This window comes from Chenopodium quinoa, unplaced genomic scaffold (genome assembly GCF_001683475.1).
Source record: "Chenopodium quinoa cultivar QQ74 unplaced genomic scaffold, ASM168347v1, whole genome shotgun sequence".
NCBI lineage: Eukaryota > Viridiplantae > Streptophyta > Magnoliopsida > Caryophyllales > Amaranthaceae > Chenopodium > Chenopodium quinoa.
Window position 1 is genome coordinate 1,319,581 of NW_018745080.1, and position 16,943 is coordinate 1,336,523.

Consider the following 16,943-nt stretch of genomic DNA (forward strand, 5'->3'; position numbering starts at 1 on the left):
CCATTTCTGGGACTTGAAGTTTCAAATATTGTTCTTTTAGTACTTTGAGCTAACTCATGTACATGCATTGTAATTGACATTAATTTGGTATGTACTATATATGGTCATATTGTCAGTAACCTTATAAGTGCAACCTATTATAAAACATACTGCCACTTTCAACATTGAAATTATTGAGTGATGTGTGATTGATTTCAATTATACATGACATTATATGCCTACATTAAGTTGGATTATAGGAATGATGAATAAGTTGAACATGAAATACTCATACATATGAACCTGAATTTCCTTAAATTTATGAAGGTTTAAAAACCCTCAAAAAATAATATGAAGATACATATGTGACTTAGAAATTCTGTTAGTTTCACAATACTAATGTGATTTTATAAATACAGTGTCATGAGAAAGAATATACAAAAGTTTTTGAATAGTATATCGAACTCTGGGTCAAAATTAATGATTTATAAATTACTAGATTTACTCACTCCCAGAAGTGAATGAGAATTTGTATGATTGGAAAGGGGCATGTTATTAAAATTATTGAAAAGTTCAATTAGAATTGCAAACATGATTATATATCAACTATTTGACCGAGAAATAATGTTTATGAGTTTAAGAAATTAGACATAACATTGTGAGCAACTAGCTTGAAAAATATATTTATTATGCCCATATAAAGGTGGGCACGGGCCAGGCTGGCCCGCGTGCGGCACGGCACGGCCCACCACCTGGCACGGTGGTCGCCGGGCGTGCCGTGGGCTGTGCACGGACAGCGAATACAAAAATCTGGCACGAGCCCGCCCTTGGCCCGTCGTGCTGGCCCGCAGGCACGGCCCGCGTGCCAACGGCAATAAAACGGCTATAATGTCGTTGGCCAACAGCAATTAACGGCCATATTTTTCCCAAAATCTTTCCCAAATTCCCTATAAATACCCAATTCCATTCACTTCCCAAATCACAAATTCACAATCTTCCTCTCTTAATCTCTTATATTCTCTAATAAGCCTTAATCTCTTATATTCTCTAATAATTATCTTAAATTCTCTAAATATTATTTCTTAATATCGAAAAAAAATTAAAAGTTCGTAATCATAATTAGTGGAAAGCGTTGAAACACGGTTGTAAGATCTAAACTAATCTTTAATTTATTATTGCTGTTATTGTTATTATTACAATTATTGTTAGTAATTATTATTATTGTTATTATTATATTTGTTGTTATTAATTATTATTATTGTTATTATTATTGTTAAAATTCTTGTTATTAATTAATTATTATTGTTGTTATTGTTATTATTACAATTATTGTTATTAATTATTATTGTTGTTATTGTTATTGTTATAATTGTTGTTATTAATTATTATTATTGCTATTATTATTGTTAAAATTATTGTTATTAATTATTATTATTGTTATTTAGTTATAATTAAAATTATTATTGTTAATTATGGCATCAAACAACCCATCATCAACTATGGGGAAGGGGAAATCCCGACTTGTCCGTGGTAGTAGTTATAGGGAATCACCTAATCCAACGAGCCCCCAAATTCCGAGTCCGGCCATTCCAACCAATGACCCCGGTAACGTCCCCCTAGGCTTTGAACAATTTAGGCATGATGGTACTTCCGGTTTTCAACCCTACAATATACCCGGATTTCCACCACCAAACCAATTTCCACCACAAAACCAATTTCCACAATTCGGTCAATTCCCACCAAATTACTTTGACCCACAAAATTTTTATTCTAGCCAAGGTAGCCAACAAACCCTAAATGCCTCCGGTTCTACTACTAACCAACAAATCCCCGACTCTACAAACACCCAATTCCCAAACACACATGAGGAATGGTTAACCGAAAGTGAGATGGTACATATCAAAAGCCGCAAAAGTGAGGTATGACGTTATTTCCTCCTAAGTAGAGACCAAACAAGAGCAAAATGTAAAACATGTGGTCATCCATTCTCGGCAAAATCCAAATCGGGGACGGGACACTTAAGTAGACACATGAGAAGTTGTGCAAAACCAGCTAGTGATCCAACCCAGCCAAAAATTTCCCAATTCCATCCACACGGCTTTACCTATAACTATGAGAGGGATAGGGATGAACTAGGGAAAATGATAGTACACGTCGAACAACCTTTTCTTTTCTCCGAAAGTGACCCATTTAACACTTACATTAACAAAGCATTACAACCCCAACATAAAAGAATCTCTAGGAAAACCGTTCGTTCCGCAGCCATGAAAAACTTCCTAGAGTACAAAATGCGGTTACAAGACGAATTGAGTAACCTTAACTGTAGAGTGTCTTTGACTGCCGATTCTTGGGATAGTGGTTATAAATATCACTATTTATGTGTGACTTGCCATTGGGTAGATGATCAATGGTTGTTACAAAAACGAATAATCCATTTCAAAATGCTGGAATACCCCCACACCGGTATTAAAATTGCTCACCATTTAATGGAAGCAATAAATAAATACAACCTTCGAGATAAAATCATGTCTATGACATTTGACAATGCAACCGCAATGACATATACTGCTAATTATGTCAAACAAAACTTGACCGATGTAATATTAGATGGTGATGCACTTCATACTAGATGTGTTTGCCATGTTCTTAACTTGTGTGTACAGGATGGACTTAGAGCAATGGGTCCATACTATAACAAAATTAGAGAAGCTATTATGTCTATTAATAGCTCAAACATGAGATACCAAGAATGGAAGAGTTTTCTAAGACAACAAAAGATAAGGGCAATAAAAATCAAAACCGATTGCCCAATTAGGTGGAATTCCACCTATGACATGTTAACCAACGCAATTGAGTACAAGAATCCGTTGACAATTTTTTACAACCAAAAATTTCCAAACAATGCTCTATATGAGGATGATTGGGATAGATGTGAACGATATATGCAATTTTTACAGTTATTATATAACATGACGTATTGTTTTTCTTCTATTTATAATCCTTATGCTCAAAACTTTCTTTCAAATGCATGTTTACTCGCCCAACTTTTCGCTGATCATCGTAACCAAAGTGATTATGATCAGTATCTTCCAGCAATGGAAACAAAGTGGCGTAAATATTATACTGAAATTCCTTTGATTTATATTTTTGCTTCCATATTAGATCCTAGGCAAAAGTATGAAAATACATTTATGTTAGTTGACATTTATTTTCAATGCATGCTTCTTGACGATAATGTAGAAACGTATAAGAGTAATGTGAATGATCAGTTTTTTGCTTTATATAGAGTCTATGAAGCTAAATATGACACCGTTCCTCGCTCAGGGCCTTCCCAACCATCCAAAAACGTAAGTAAGAAGGCCAAACATTTATTTTCACAAGCTACTAACTTGATTTCAAGGTTTTCAAGTGATTCACCAATAAGGAGAACGCAAAGCGATGTCTCGGAGTTGCAAATGTACCTGAGTTACGACTTCAGCAAGAGCATGGACGACGATGAGATAAACAGCCTCGACCTCCTTGCATGGTGGAAACAACAAAGCACGAAGCATCCAACTTTGGCGGCAATGGCACGAGACATTCTTGGTATCCAAGTCTCCTCTGTTGCCTCCGAACGAGCTTTCAGCGCATTCGGGAGGGTTTTAGACGATAGAAGAACAAGTCTAAAATCCGAAACACTTGAAATGTGCGTGTGTTTCAAAGATTGGTTGGATGCGGAAAATCGCTCACAAGACCGTTCTTACGACGACAACGACAACGATGAAGGAACCTCCGCTTCCGACCGTTCGGGTTCGGCTAGTTCCCAATCTATGCAACTAGCCGATGACCTTGAAGCCGAAGACGAAGATGAAGACGAAGACGCTTTAGAAGAAGAAGAAGAAGAAGAAGAAGAAGAAGAAGAAGAAGAAGAAGAAGAATAGACAATTTTTGTATATTGTACGATTTTTATCATTATCAATATTATCATTTTACGATTTTTATCATTATCCAATTTTTGTTTAATACCCTTGTACGATTTTTATCATTATTATCATTGTACAATTTTTTCAAGTAATAATAATATGAAGTATGCATTATTCACATCCAAAGTCCAATTTGTCTTTTTTCCGTTAAGTTATAATATTTAAATTAATATAACAAAAATAAAATTATATTAATTAATAATTAATAATACAAAAATAAATGTAATAAATTATAAACATTATACTATAAAGTAATAGTATAAACTAAATATATAAATTTTAAATATTAAATATAAAAAATAATAAAACATAAATATTAAACTTAATTTATTTTAGAAAAAAAATAATATAATATTATAAGTTATAAATTATTAATAAATAAATAATAAAAACAAAAAAAAAAAGAAGAAGAAGAAGGAAAGGCAGCAGCCCACCAGGCCAGCTCGCCAGGTCAGCAGCGTGCCAGCCCACCAGGCCAGTACGCACGCCAGCACGACACGAGCCCGCCTGGCACGTGGGCCGTGTCGTGTCGTGGGCTGGCCTGCAACTTTGGGCGGCACGACACGGCACGCCTACTCCGGCACGGCACGGCCCGCCGGAGACCGTGGTCCGACAGGCATGGCCCGCGGCGGCACGGCACGGCACGATGCACACCTTTATGCCCATACTATAAGAGATTAATATAATTGGGCAAGAATTACGAGTAAGAGTATATAAAAATAATTTTATTATGCTTGATACATGCATTGCTAAAAGAATTTATGCTTTAAAAGGTAGAAGACATTTAAAGGTTATTGGATTCATTTCATGCCCCACATGCAAGGATTAGAGGGAGATTGTATTTATTCCATTATTTTATGTAATCCTTGCACATAAATAATAAAATATATTGATGGTCAGTTCGTTACATACATTAACTTAAATATTAACGATTTATTTCATAGAAGTGGCCACATGTTAATTAAATATTTTGAAATGATACCATCCTGAAGATGGATATAGATAAATGTCATTGATCATATACTAGTTGTAAATGCTCCAATTTAAAATTGATGTCCTAGATGGACAACATCAATTGCTGATCAACCTATAGCACGCCTGAAGCGTGATAGATTAATAGGTTCTAAAGATAATTAAGTGTCTTCGAAAAGGAAAGGAACCACTATTGACAATGACAAATTTGAGGAAGTGATAGATCCTGTTACATTTCTAGAAGAAATTACTTTTAGTACAGTTCATATGTATCATGATTACATAAAAGACTCCAGAAGAGTATGAAATATCCAACAAGATTAACATGTATCAAGATTATAGTCAAAACTCCAGCAGAGTATGATTAGGTATTGGATAAAATATTAGTTGATTGTCTTGCCAATGGTATAAATAAACACATGTTGGTCTTCAAATATCACATCATATTCATGGTCATGCATAAAGTAAGTTTAATAAAGTGATCACTAGTGTTGAAAAACTGACCAGAGGGTTCAAATTTAGAGAAGTGATTGGATGTGATAATTAAATTAGGCCATCCGGGTTTAATAATTAATAACCCGTCATGAAAACTTTAACTTTCACTTGATATGAAAGATATAATGCGCCGACGCTCTCTCATACTAGATATTATGAAATGAATTGAATGGCAAGACACAACGTTGAGATTGTGCTATAGTTAGATTATGATTTAATAGTTTGTTTTGAAGAAATTTCAAGAGATTATTATATGCTTTTGCATGTGAACAAGTAATAAGTGGCCATAAGCTCACTAAAATAACTTGTATGTGTAGAGATTTTGAGTAACTAGAAATTCATTTTTAAAGTATTTGGAGGATTAGAAGATCGGTGGCTTTTCATACAAGAGATTTAATAGTAAATTAATCTCTTGACTGGGGCTATTTTATGTCAGCACATACAAAACAGAATAAGAAAATAGACAACTGCATAAATCATGACTCCCTATTAAGATTGATCTCCAGAAGAGATAGAAATTACATTATTCTCCTAAAGAGGTGAAAATTGTTGAATATTATTATTTTCTTGCGAGATGAAATTTGTTGAATATGATTATCATGTGAGATGAAATTTATTGCACATGAAATTATATTCTAAGATGGTGAACAATTGCCCCAATATTTGAGATATTTTACCAACTTTGGGGGGAGAAGAATTGGAGGAAGTTGGCAAAATTATAAGTTTATAATTAGTTGATCCCTATAATGATACTTTGTAAAGTTACATGCCAACTTTTGTATCAAGATATGTTGCACATTTATGATTTGATTTATATACCGTTATGACCCAACCAGAGGCATAGAGAGATACATTTTGCTCATAATGATAATGATATTATGTGCATACATTAAGAAAAAATCTTGCCAAATTTTCTTTGAATCACTACACCTGAAGTGTAGATTGTAAGATCGGTTCCAATATATGTGATATATGGCAAGATAGTGCAGTTGATATTAATACCATAATGTATGAAATACCGCAGATAAAAGTGGTATATATAGATATCTGAGAATTATAATAGATGGCCTATGATATGAAAAAGGTTATAATGGTACCAATTGGAGATGTATTCAGATATCATAGTAAATTAGCATGCGAAATTGTATCTTGCTGAATCTTATAATACCGGTATACTATGGAATTGATAAATAATATGCATATGCATTATAGAATGGACTAGTGAATAAGGGATCTGAAATATATATGTCCATTTTAATGTCGACATAATGATAATAATTAAAATTTTATCATGGACCAGAAGTCCAATGAAATACGGATTTTTAAATCCACACTGTACAAAGTCTTGCATTATTTTGAGTCCTATGTAAGTTCATATGCATGTGTGAGTCATAGGTTAATGGATTATTCATTGCATATGTCAGAAGTTGTTAGATGCATTACTCATTATATATTTTGTTTAATATGTTTATATCTCATATTGCATGCATTAGTTTCTATACAATAATTGTGGTGTATATGAATGTTCATTCAAAGTATAGTAAGACATATGTACAACTTTAATGGAAAATTAGAAAGAGATATTTATATTCGGATGGACTTATAATTGTGATGAAATTATTGATGAAACCGATTTAATGACATGTTATGAATCATGTAAGAAGAGTTCCTGAAATTCTTATATACGATGTATTTAAATATCCAGCCCTACAAAGTTTATATCTTGAATATTGCAATTATTATATATCAAACTCTTGAAAAGTGTATGTGACTACATCATTGACATCTCAACCTGAAGTTTGAGCATATGAAAGTTAGTGAGATTTACTATTTGTATTTGCAAGAGAGCTATCATGTCAATTATGAAAATACTAAAGAATATCAACAGAATACTTATATGTGAACTGTTTTAATATGATCCAGAAGAACCATGATCAATGAATATAATTACGTGTTATATTATTAATTCATACGAGATTGAAGAGCAACATTAATAATATCATATGTTGCCATATAATTATTAAGGAATGTTTTATTAAATAATGATCATCGGTTTTTATTATTAACGACCTCTTGAAGAAGGCGTAACCGCATAAGTTTAACTTTTAAATCAACTATTAAACAGAGATTTGAAATTAATGATATTAGAGATAAACACATATATGATGAAATGAAGACACTTCACATGTTCACGTGAAGACCTGGAGATTTGAAGGTGCAAATTCAATTTAGGAGGATCGAAGTTCAACGAATGATATTTTACTAAATATGAGAAGATATCCAACCATATTGGATTTATTGTTGTGACACTAGAAGATCTCAAGTTATGTATTCATCAGGGGGAGAAAATACTCGCTTTACTCTTTTTTCCTTGACCATGGTTTTGTCCCACATTGGGTTTTCCTGGTAAGGTTTTTAATGAGGCAGCATCTCGAGCGTATTACGAAGAATGTTGTACTCTTTTCCTTAATTAGGTTTTTATCCCATAGGGTTTTTCCTATTAAGGTTTTAATGAGACACAATTTTCAATAATAGACATCCAAGGGGAGTGTTATGAAATATTAGGTGGATGCCTATTATCCTTTTAGCTTGTATCATCCTGAATATTCTAGATTTAGGGTTATCCAAGCAAACCCTAATTATATTGTATGTATATATACCCCCATCATATGGAATAAAGATATACACATTAGTTCTCTCTCAATATCTCATATTTCTCCGTATTTCACAACAAAACTGTGTTAGTGTTAATCAACAGTCGTCAAATTAATTAATTGTCCCACAGTAATATTCTAAACATGTCTTAGTCAAATTCTTTTTCAATTATGTTGACGTGAAATTCATGCATGTTACAAAGAGCCGCACTGTCGGGCCAAAGATGAACCCTTTTCTGTTATAGCATAAAATCTCAATGGGTCCAACCCCTAATTTTAGATTAATCTTGACAATTATTGGACTTGTTAATTCCAAACGCTATGAGAGTAGAATGATACTCAAAACTTGTAGGAAAAGCCAAGGTTTATGGCTAATATATATAAAGTCTTTTTTGTACATGCCAACTAGATTAATTAATTAAAAATTTCGATAATATTATTTAAGGGTCATCCATCTCATAATATCTGTTGCGATTCTCTTTCACTCAAAAAATCGATCTTTCCTGTTGATCTCTGAGTTATACTAGCTGAAATTGTCAAGTAAAGCTCAAGGTGTGAAAGCAACATTGTCAATTGTTTGTTCCTATAGACAAACTTATAAACACTATTAACAAGTCCAATAATTGGAAGTGACTTCGATTGCAATTTTATTTGATGGATTATATAACTGTTCAAGTACTATCTGTGACATTGTTAACATGTAAACTAAACTGTATCTTTGTAGATACTTACAAGCAGGTAAAGACATGGAGACAAATAAACCTGAATGAACTGCAGAATATTTTTGGCCCTGAAAATTGAGTTAATATTTTTGTGATTGGACAATTGACACAAAAACTCCTGAACCTTTAGAAGTTTAGCATTTTGTTTTTTCAAAAACATTGCAAGTATTTCTAGATTTTTTTTTGGTAGAAATATCAAATACACCTTCTAGTGTTTCTGAATACATGCAATAATTTGACTTTAACTACCACTATTTATGTACTCCTATTAATTTTGATCGTATATTTTTAACGAAGTACATAAAAATAAAATGTTCATTTATTTATTTATTTATTTATTTATTTATACATTATAGTATATATCTATGGTTAAACTTGTGCATTGATGCATGAGTTTGTTTACACATGTGTACTCTCATCTGTAATTTTTAATTAAAAGTTTGATATTATAAAAAAAAAATTAACACGACTCAACAAGCTAGATTTTAATAACTACATTTCTCTACCTATAGATAACGAAAAGAATTCAATATGAAAAATGTGATTTGTACATAAACTCATACAACATGGTAAAATAAACTACTATGTAAAATTAATACGAAATTACGAAGTTATAAAAATAAATAAAGAGGGAACTTCCGTCCCTTAATTTTTGCCCTATTGCAAAAATATGGGTCAAACTTTTAAAACTTTGACAATGAATACTTGTTAATGTATAAGTGATAATATATTCATATGGATTTTGTTAGAATCGTTTTATTGTATAGTTTATTCATATTAAATTTTTATAATTTTTACGCTTATAAAAATAGAGATACTCTCTCCGTGTTTTAATAAATGTTACAGTTTGACCAGCACATAGTTTTAGGCAATTTAATTGACTTAAATAAAATAAGAGGTAAGTGGGATAGTTGGAGTATTAAAAAATTATAAAAGAAAGATAGTGGGATTAATAGTTTATTGAAAAATAATGAATGTGAGATGAAAGATATATTAAAAAAAAAAGTAGTAATGAGTTTAGGTGGGGATCATAAGATGAGAGATATATAATATTTAAATGTAGGTTTTTGCCAAAAAAGGAAGTGCAACAATTATTAAAATACGACCGGATTAGTAAGTGTAACACTTATTAAAACACGAATGGAGTATATACATTTAAAGACACGTCTTGAAAATGTTAAAAAGTTAAATGGGCAATAAGGAACAGATGGAGTAACAATAATGCAAAAAAAAAAAAAAAAGCCCTTCCGAAATCAAGCTTTACCCCACTATGGAAAAGGGGTAATTTAACAGTATTACAGTAAAAAGATTGAGATACGGCGAAAAAAGTGAGCTATTGATAGAAAAAAATATTGTGGATAATATAAAGGGGCAACGATTTTAAATAATTGAAAACCCCCTTACCTAGCCTGTCATTAGCGCTACTAATACAGATTATTACAAGCTTAAATTATATGCATTATCATATTAATGTGACTGATTTGCATAAATTTTTTTTTATTAAAGTGACCGATCTACAGCTTCCTCTTTAATTTGACCAAGAATATGATTAGCAGCCGCCGCGATATCATCAACTGAATTCAATTGGCATCCTTCCTCGACCTATTTACAAAAAGGGAAATTTATTCAACTTTAATTTAAAAATGAAAATTGAGAAAATCATGAAACAAAATTATGCACAATGGAAAATATAACCTTTATAAATTGATCATGGAATTTAAGAAGACATCAACAAAGCTTAATAAGGTAATGGTTGTGTTGGGTTTGGTACTTTAGTGGCTCTAGGAAGCAGAGTTGGCTAAATATGGCTAAAAGCGATGGTGATTTTGAAGACTATAGACATTAGACAAAAGTCGTACAAGCACCAACTTTGGGCTCATTTGCCATGCAAGTTAGGCAAAATCTTCAATCAAAGGCCAAAGCCACTAATACAACCAGCTAGTCAAGTAAACCATCAAGCAGGCGAAGTAGCTAACAACGAACTAGTGATTTTCCCTAACATGCAAAGGGACACAAATGCATGACTCGTGGTGAACCTAACCACACCCATCGCAAGTACAGCTAAAAATTCCCTCGGAATCAATATGTCGTAACTTGGTAAAATCTTACTTCGTACTAAATAAAGGAAAATACACATCTCATGAAATAATAGGTACTCCTATGAGATAATTGAGCAAATAAATAACAAACATGCGACGGTCCCCTAAGTACATTGTTATTTTTTTGTCGTATAGATTTGGCTAGTGAACATGTCTTGTGTTATTTCGAATAATTTAACCATCATAACCGATAAATGCGGAATTACACTATTTTATTTTCTACCTAATTTTTATACGACCCCTAATTTAATTAGTACTCTCCAAGCTACGTAGTACTTCTATTAAGAGTACGTGTTGTTAGATGAATGAGTTGTTCAACATCTCTAAGGTCTTTTCCTTGTCTCTTTCTCTCTATATGTGTATACTCCGTATATATTTTTAATCCGAAATACATCTCATAATTCTCATTGATACATTGGCCTTGTTCTACGAGGTAATAATTTAGAATTAACATAATTTATAGAAAGAAAAAAAAAATGATATTTTTTTTGTCATGGTTCTAACCATAGCTTAATTTAAGTAAAGGCATAGGCATATTATTAAAATAGGTAGAAAAGCTCCATTGAAATAATATTACGCGGTGAGACATGATAAGGACAAAATGAAATTTTAAGTTAACAAGTACTAAATCCGATCACTTAAATACTAAACCTTACTTCCTTTATACTCTCTAATAAGTATTATGTTTAATAAAAAAGAATGCCTACCATAGTAAGATATATTACAATTCATTGTTTTTAATTCATATTTTTGTGAGAAAATCATCGTTAAAACAGAAAAAACATGTAACGTAGAGATGTAGGGGGCAACTATTTACCATTTATAATTATTAATACTCCATATTAAAGATATTACGGAGTATTGGTCAGAGTTTTGCTTAGACAAATTATGACATTTATTTTAAAACAGAGTAAAACAATTTCTTTTTCCGAATCATTTCACAAAACAATAAATACAGTCAAAACAGGAACAACAAAAAGCAACGAAGAAAGCACAACGAATCAAAAACAAGTAAGCTAAGCAAATAATAGAAGGAAAAAAGAAACAAACCTTGAGGCTTAAAGAGTAAAGGACGAAAGAGTCAATAGTAGTGACGTTAAGATGAAGAACGTTTAACCGAAGACCCTGAAATCCTGCAATTATTTTCACTAGTTGCTTTGCTTCTTTCTTTGCCAATATCTTCACGTTTGCATGGCTTTCCACCATTGTCACCTCTATGTCACCCACACCCGAGTTGCTACGACTCACTGTGTTGCTACTGCTTCCTGAACCTGAACCGGAACCGGAACCTGACCCGGACGAGCTAGGCTTTGACCTAGTTGAGTATTGTGGGAAGCTGAAGAAGTCAGCAAATGGTGTTGATTCTGTACAAGAATCCAACTCATCATGATGACTAGCAACATTTTTGTTTTTGTCGTCACCACCACCGCCATGTGGCGGTGGTGACGTTGGATTTTGGTGGTGGTCGTGGCGGCGGGGTTGTTTGTTTGATGTCTTTTGTGCCTCCATTGACTGTAATAGTTGCTCTAGCTCTTTCACATAGTTTATTGCTCCTCCTACTATTGATGCTTGATCTCCCTGAAAAAATTTAACCATTTCTTTTAGATCAAAGTGTTACTTTACATTTAATATGCCACAATATCTAATTTGCATTGCATTATTACTCTTATAACAAAACATTGTTTACATTATAAATCAAAAGAAACTTTTGCGCACACAAAAATAATCATGAATCTACATTATCCATATAAAACATACTCGCTCTGTTTCTATTTGTTCTTTTTATTTAAAAACTTTTTTATAAAAGCAATTATAGAGGCATAAGAGTAGAAAGAAATTAATTTCCATTTAACTAGTCATCGAAAATGAAATGTTAAACTCATTTCGAAACAAAGGGAGTATAATACAGAGTAATATGCATAATCAATATGCGATCAAAAAAAATTAAAAAAAAAAAAAAAAAAGATAAACTAAAATTAATAAACATACATACCCTTTGAACATAGGAAGGAGGCATCAAGGACCTAATAACAGCAAGATACTCATTCATCTGTTTTCGGCGATTTCGCTCCACAGCAATGTGAGTCATCCTTTGGTGTTCCACTTCCTCTTTGTTTTTACAACTCCGCCGCCGTCTCTTCCTCCGAACCCCACCACTTTCAGGGGTTTCGGCAGCTGTAGACGGCAGCGGGGCTTCGCCAGATAGACACAAATTATCTTCCGGCGAAGAATAGCCAGCAGTAGTAACATACTGCTGTTGATGTTGTTGTTGTTGTTGTTGTTGATGATGTTGTTGCCATTGAAGGACATTATTTTGTATGATAAAATCAGAGGTAGTAATATTTATGTTACCATTGAAGTCGTAAACATTATTATTATTATTATTATTGACGAGATCCAATAAACCAACATTTAAAGGTAGTTTAAAACTATCTTCCAAAAACTTAGAGGGGTGATGATAAAAATAATTATTGGAAAACTCAAAGTTGATACCAAAATTATTAGTATTAGTAGTAGTAGAACAAGGATTATTAATTAGTGGGTCTTGAGAGAACACCACAGCTTCTAATGCCATAATTAGTATAAACTACTAATTAGGTGATTATAATGATGATTAAGAGAGATAATAAAAAAAAGAGAAGTTGAAGGAGGCAAAAAAATGACAGGAAGAAAAAGAGAGGAGGAGAGTAGCTTTATTGAGGGTAGGCAGCTTTATTATATACGGAGTAAGCAAGAGTGTCATAAAAATAGAAAAATAAAAACACAGAAAACTAAGAAAAGGTGAAAATATATGGTTGAAGGTTCCAAGAGATACAGTACTACTGTGAGAGTAATCAGGAATACAGAGTTTGTTTAAAACTACAGGCTATGCCTTCTTGCACGTGAGGCTTTTTCAGAGTGAGAGAGCGAGGTGGGGGAAAATGAGGAGGTGCGCAATTTTACAAGGATTTGTATGAATTGATGATTGTGTAAGTGGAGTAATTATAAGTTTGAGGGAGTTTTAAAGGGGGTCTACTTTGGAGAGAATTAATCAACTTATTAGGCTATTAGCTATATGTGTCTATATGTGACTTTTGTGTGTTTATTATGTGAGTGATTTGATTTCATTCAGTGTGTCGAGTTTGTAAGGAAGTTACCCGTAGTTCGTGGAAGTTGCCTGTGTTGCGCATAAATAAAAGTTAAATATTGGTATACATCACATTATTAGGTGTAAGTATGTTAATTTGTTTCATAATAAAACATGAGGAACGATAACAAGTCTATGATTTAAGTGGAATATTTCTCCTATTACCAACTGGTTTTAGGATTATGGGTTATTTTTCCTATTTTTGTCTTTCATCTATTCGTAATAAGTGGTAATTTAAGACAACTTTTGTAATACCCATATTTTTTAAACGTATTTTCTAATTAATTATTATTTTTTAAAAAGGGTATTTTAGTAATTTATTTTACTATTTGAATTTTGGCCCCAGATGTATTTTAAAACTTAATTATTATTTTTGGATTTCGGATAAGATTTATCATCCATTTGTTTTATTCTAAAAACCGGGTTATTTATATATATTTCGGATATTTTAATTAAGCAAAATTATATTTTAATTATTTAATTAAGAGGTCTGAAAATTTCTAATGATTGGCTAATAATTTTGGATTTTTCTAGCATGGAAAATCTGATTTTTCTTAGTTAATTTATTTAATGAATAATTGGTATTCTCTTAATTAATTATTTTATACAATATATATTATTTATACAATCATTTTTAATCCCTTAAATCTAGCAAAATAATTTCCTAAATTCTACATAAGGGGTCCGGAAATTTGAGCTATGGAAGCTCAAAATTTTCGGCCATCTTGGTGGATTTTGGGGTGATTCATTTTGGTAATTTGTATTTTAATTATTTCCACTAAATCTATTATTTTTCCTTAATTCTTATATTTCATCTCCTAAATATTTGATCATCTTATTACCCAACATTATATCATCCTTGATTATTCTCCAAGCAAAGCCATTTGCCATATTATTTTTCATGACAACATACTTTCCATAAATTAATTATTTCTTAGTCACCTTAATATTAAATTTTCCATAGTTCTTTAGCTCTCTTCTCCAAGTAATTTCCTTAATTCTTTTTACCATAATTCTTCCTACATTCTCCTACCATAATTCTTGCATGAACTAGCCTATAAATACCCCTTGAATCATAGCTAAACACTAACACCAAATTATCTAATTTCTCTCTAATTCTCTTCTCTTCTCTTCTTCTTGTTTCCTTGCGCCACCACCGCCACAAATCACCACCTCCACTGCCGGCTACCACCAGCTGCCGCCCCTTGCCGTTACCTCTCTTCTCCTTTTTCCTTGGTTTTCTACCTCTTTTTCTTCTCTTAATTAATTAATTATTATGGGGGTTTTATAAAAATTATTATGAGTGTTTTTATTTAAATAAAATCAGATTTTTATCCAAGCTTATGAAAAATAATTTATAAGGTTCATGTACATATAGTTGGGGGTTTTATTTTAATTGTTGTGATTATTTGTTAGCCTTATAGTAATTAAGGTTATATATTTATTTGTAGGGTGTGTTTGATCAAAGTTCTTAAAGTTCCTTTTTGTGTTGCTAGCAAGGATCAAAGGTATGTTTAGGTGGCTAGACACCTTTGAAATTGATTGGATTGAATAAGCATGTTTTATATAATTTTTATGATGATTTAATTAAATTGAATTGAATTATGATTTATGGCCTTATATTAATTTTTATCATGTTTTGAATGATTAAATTACTTATCATGTTTTAAAAGGTTTGAGTTTGAAAGCATGTTAAATTAAATAAAAAAAGGAGGTTTTGAAGTGTTTTATTATAAAGATTGGAATTATTGATTTAAAGAGGATTTATTGAGTTATAAAAGCTTTACAAGCATGAATATTATATTAATCCCACTATGCAGATTCATTGAATATTATGAACTTTGTATGACCTAGTCTTTCCTCAAGGATAGCCTTTCAACATAAAGATACTAGCTTGGGGGGTGTGCACACTTAGAGAGGAATTGGATTTTTGAAAAGAATTGATTTTAATAATCACTATTATTGAATTATTGAGTTATTGGAATATATTTGAGTATATTGATAATTGATTTTAAATCGAGTTTGGAATTATTGAATTAATTATTGGAATTAGTTTTAAAAGCATGTTTGCTAATAAATTGAATTTACTTGTCTTACACTTATCGTACTTAGCATATTTTGCTAATTCGTATTTCCTATTTGTTTTGGTTCGCCCTGTTTGCCTTAATGGTAAGCAGTGTTGACTATTTTCAGGTGGAGTCAATAAGTGAGCATTTAGGAGTCCCTGGATGTTCTTCACCTAATTTAGGAATGTTGGTCCTTGTTTCTATTTTGAGTACTCATAACATTGGTAACTATTTTTATTAAGTATTTATAAAGAAAGAGTTCGAATTTCTGCTGCCAAGCTCTAGTTTTAATTAGAAGTTTGAGAAGCCTTGCGTAATCACGTGGCAGTAATACGCTTAAGTCTATCTCTACGGTATAATTATACGTATTATACTAGTATTTTCGTAGAGAGAGATTTAGGGATGTTACAGCTTTAACTAAGCTTTATGCAACAATTGATGGAAGTCATTTGCATTATTGGGCTTGTGGTACCAAAACTCATTCATTGTCGATCTTCTAAGGGCTTCATAATCAAAACCTAGCTTCAACCTTAGCTTATCATTAATTGGAGGTGCTCTACAGGGTTTGAATGGAGATTGATGATAGGTACAAGCGTGGGTATTTTTGTCCGGCAATATGAAAAGATGATAAGCCAATAAAAGTTCTAGTTTATAACACGTGGCTACTCGCCTACTCCTACGTAAATCACCGAGTTGTAATTAGACAAGGGGTATCACTGTATTAGGTCATACCAAAAATATTCATAGCTAACCAAAAATTGAACTAGATCAAAACTGTACTATTTTTCTTGATAAGATGAACAAAGCCTTGGTATATAATTTCTCAAAAAATTATTGACCCTAAAGTATGCATTTTGAGAAGTGAAT

The 16,943-nt window shown here is 32.0% G+C and overlaps 1 protein-coding gene across 1 annotated transcript; it reads right to left on the reverse strand.

The window, feature by feature from the left end:
• Positions 1–9,952: 9,952 nt before the first annotated feature.
• On the reverse strand, positions 9,953–14,020 carry LOC110709694 (transcription factor bHLH96-like). The gene is made up of 3 exons (XM_021887917.1): positions 12,877–14,020; positions 11,934–12,461; positions 9,953–10,386 (listed from the first exon to the last, which is right to left on the reverse strand). The coding sequence occupies exons 1-3, from the start codon at positions 13,456–13,458 to the stop codon at positions 10,285–10,287; spliced, it is 1,212 nt and encodes a 403-aa protein (XP_021743609.1). The 5' UTR covers positions 13,459–14,020; the 3' UTR covers positions 9,953–10,284.
• Between the last annotated feature and the right edge of the window lie 2,923 nt (positions 14,021–16,943).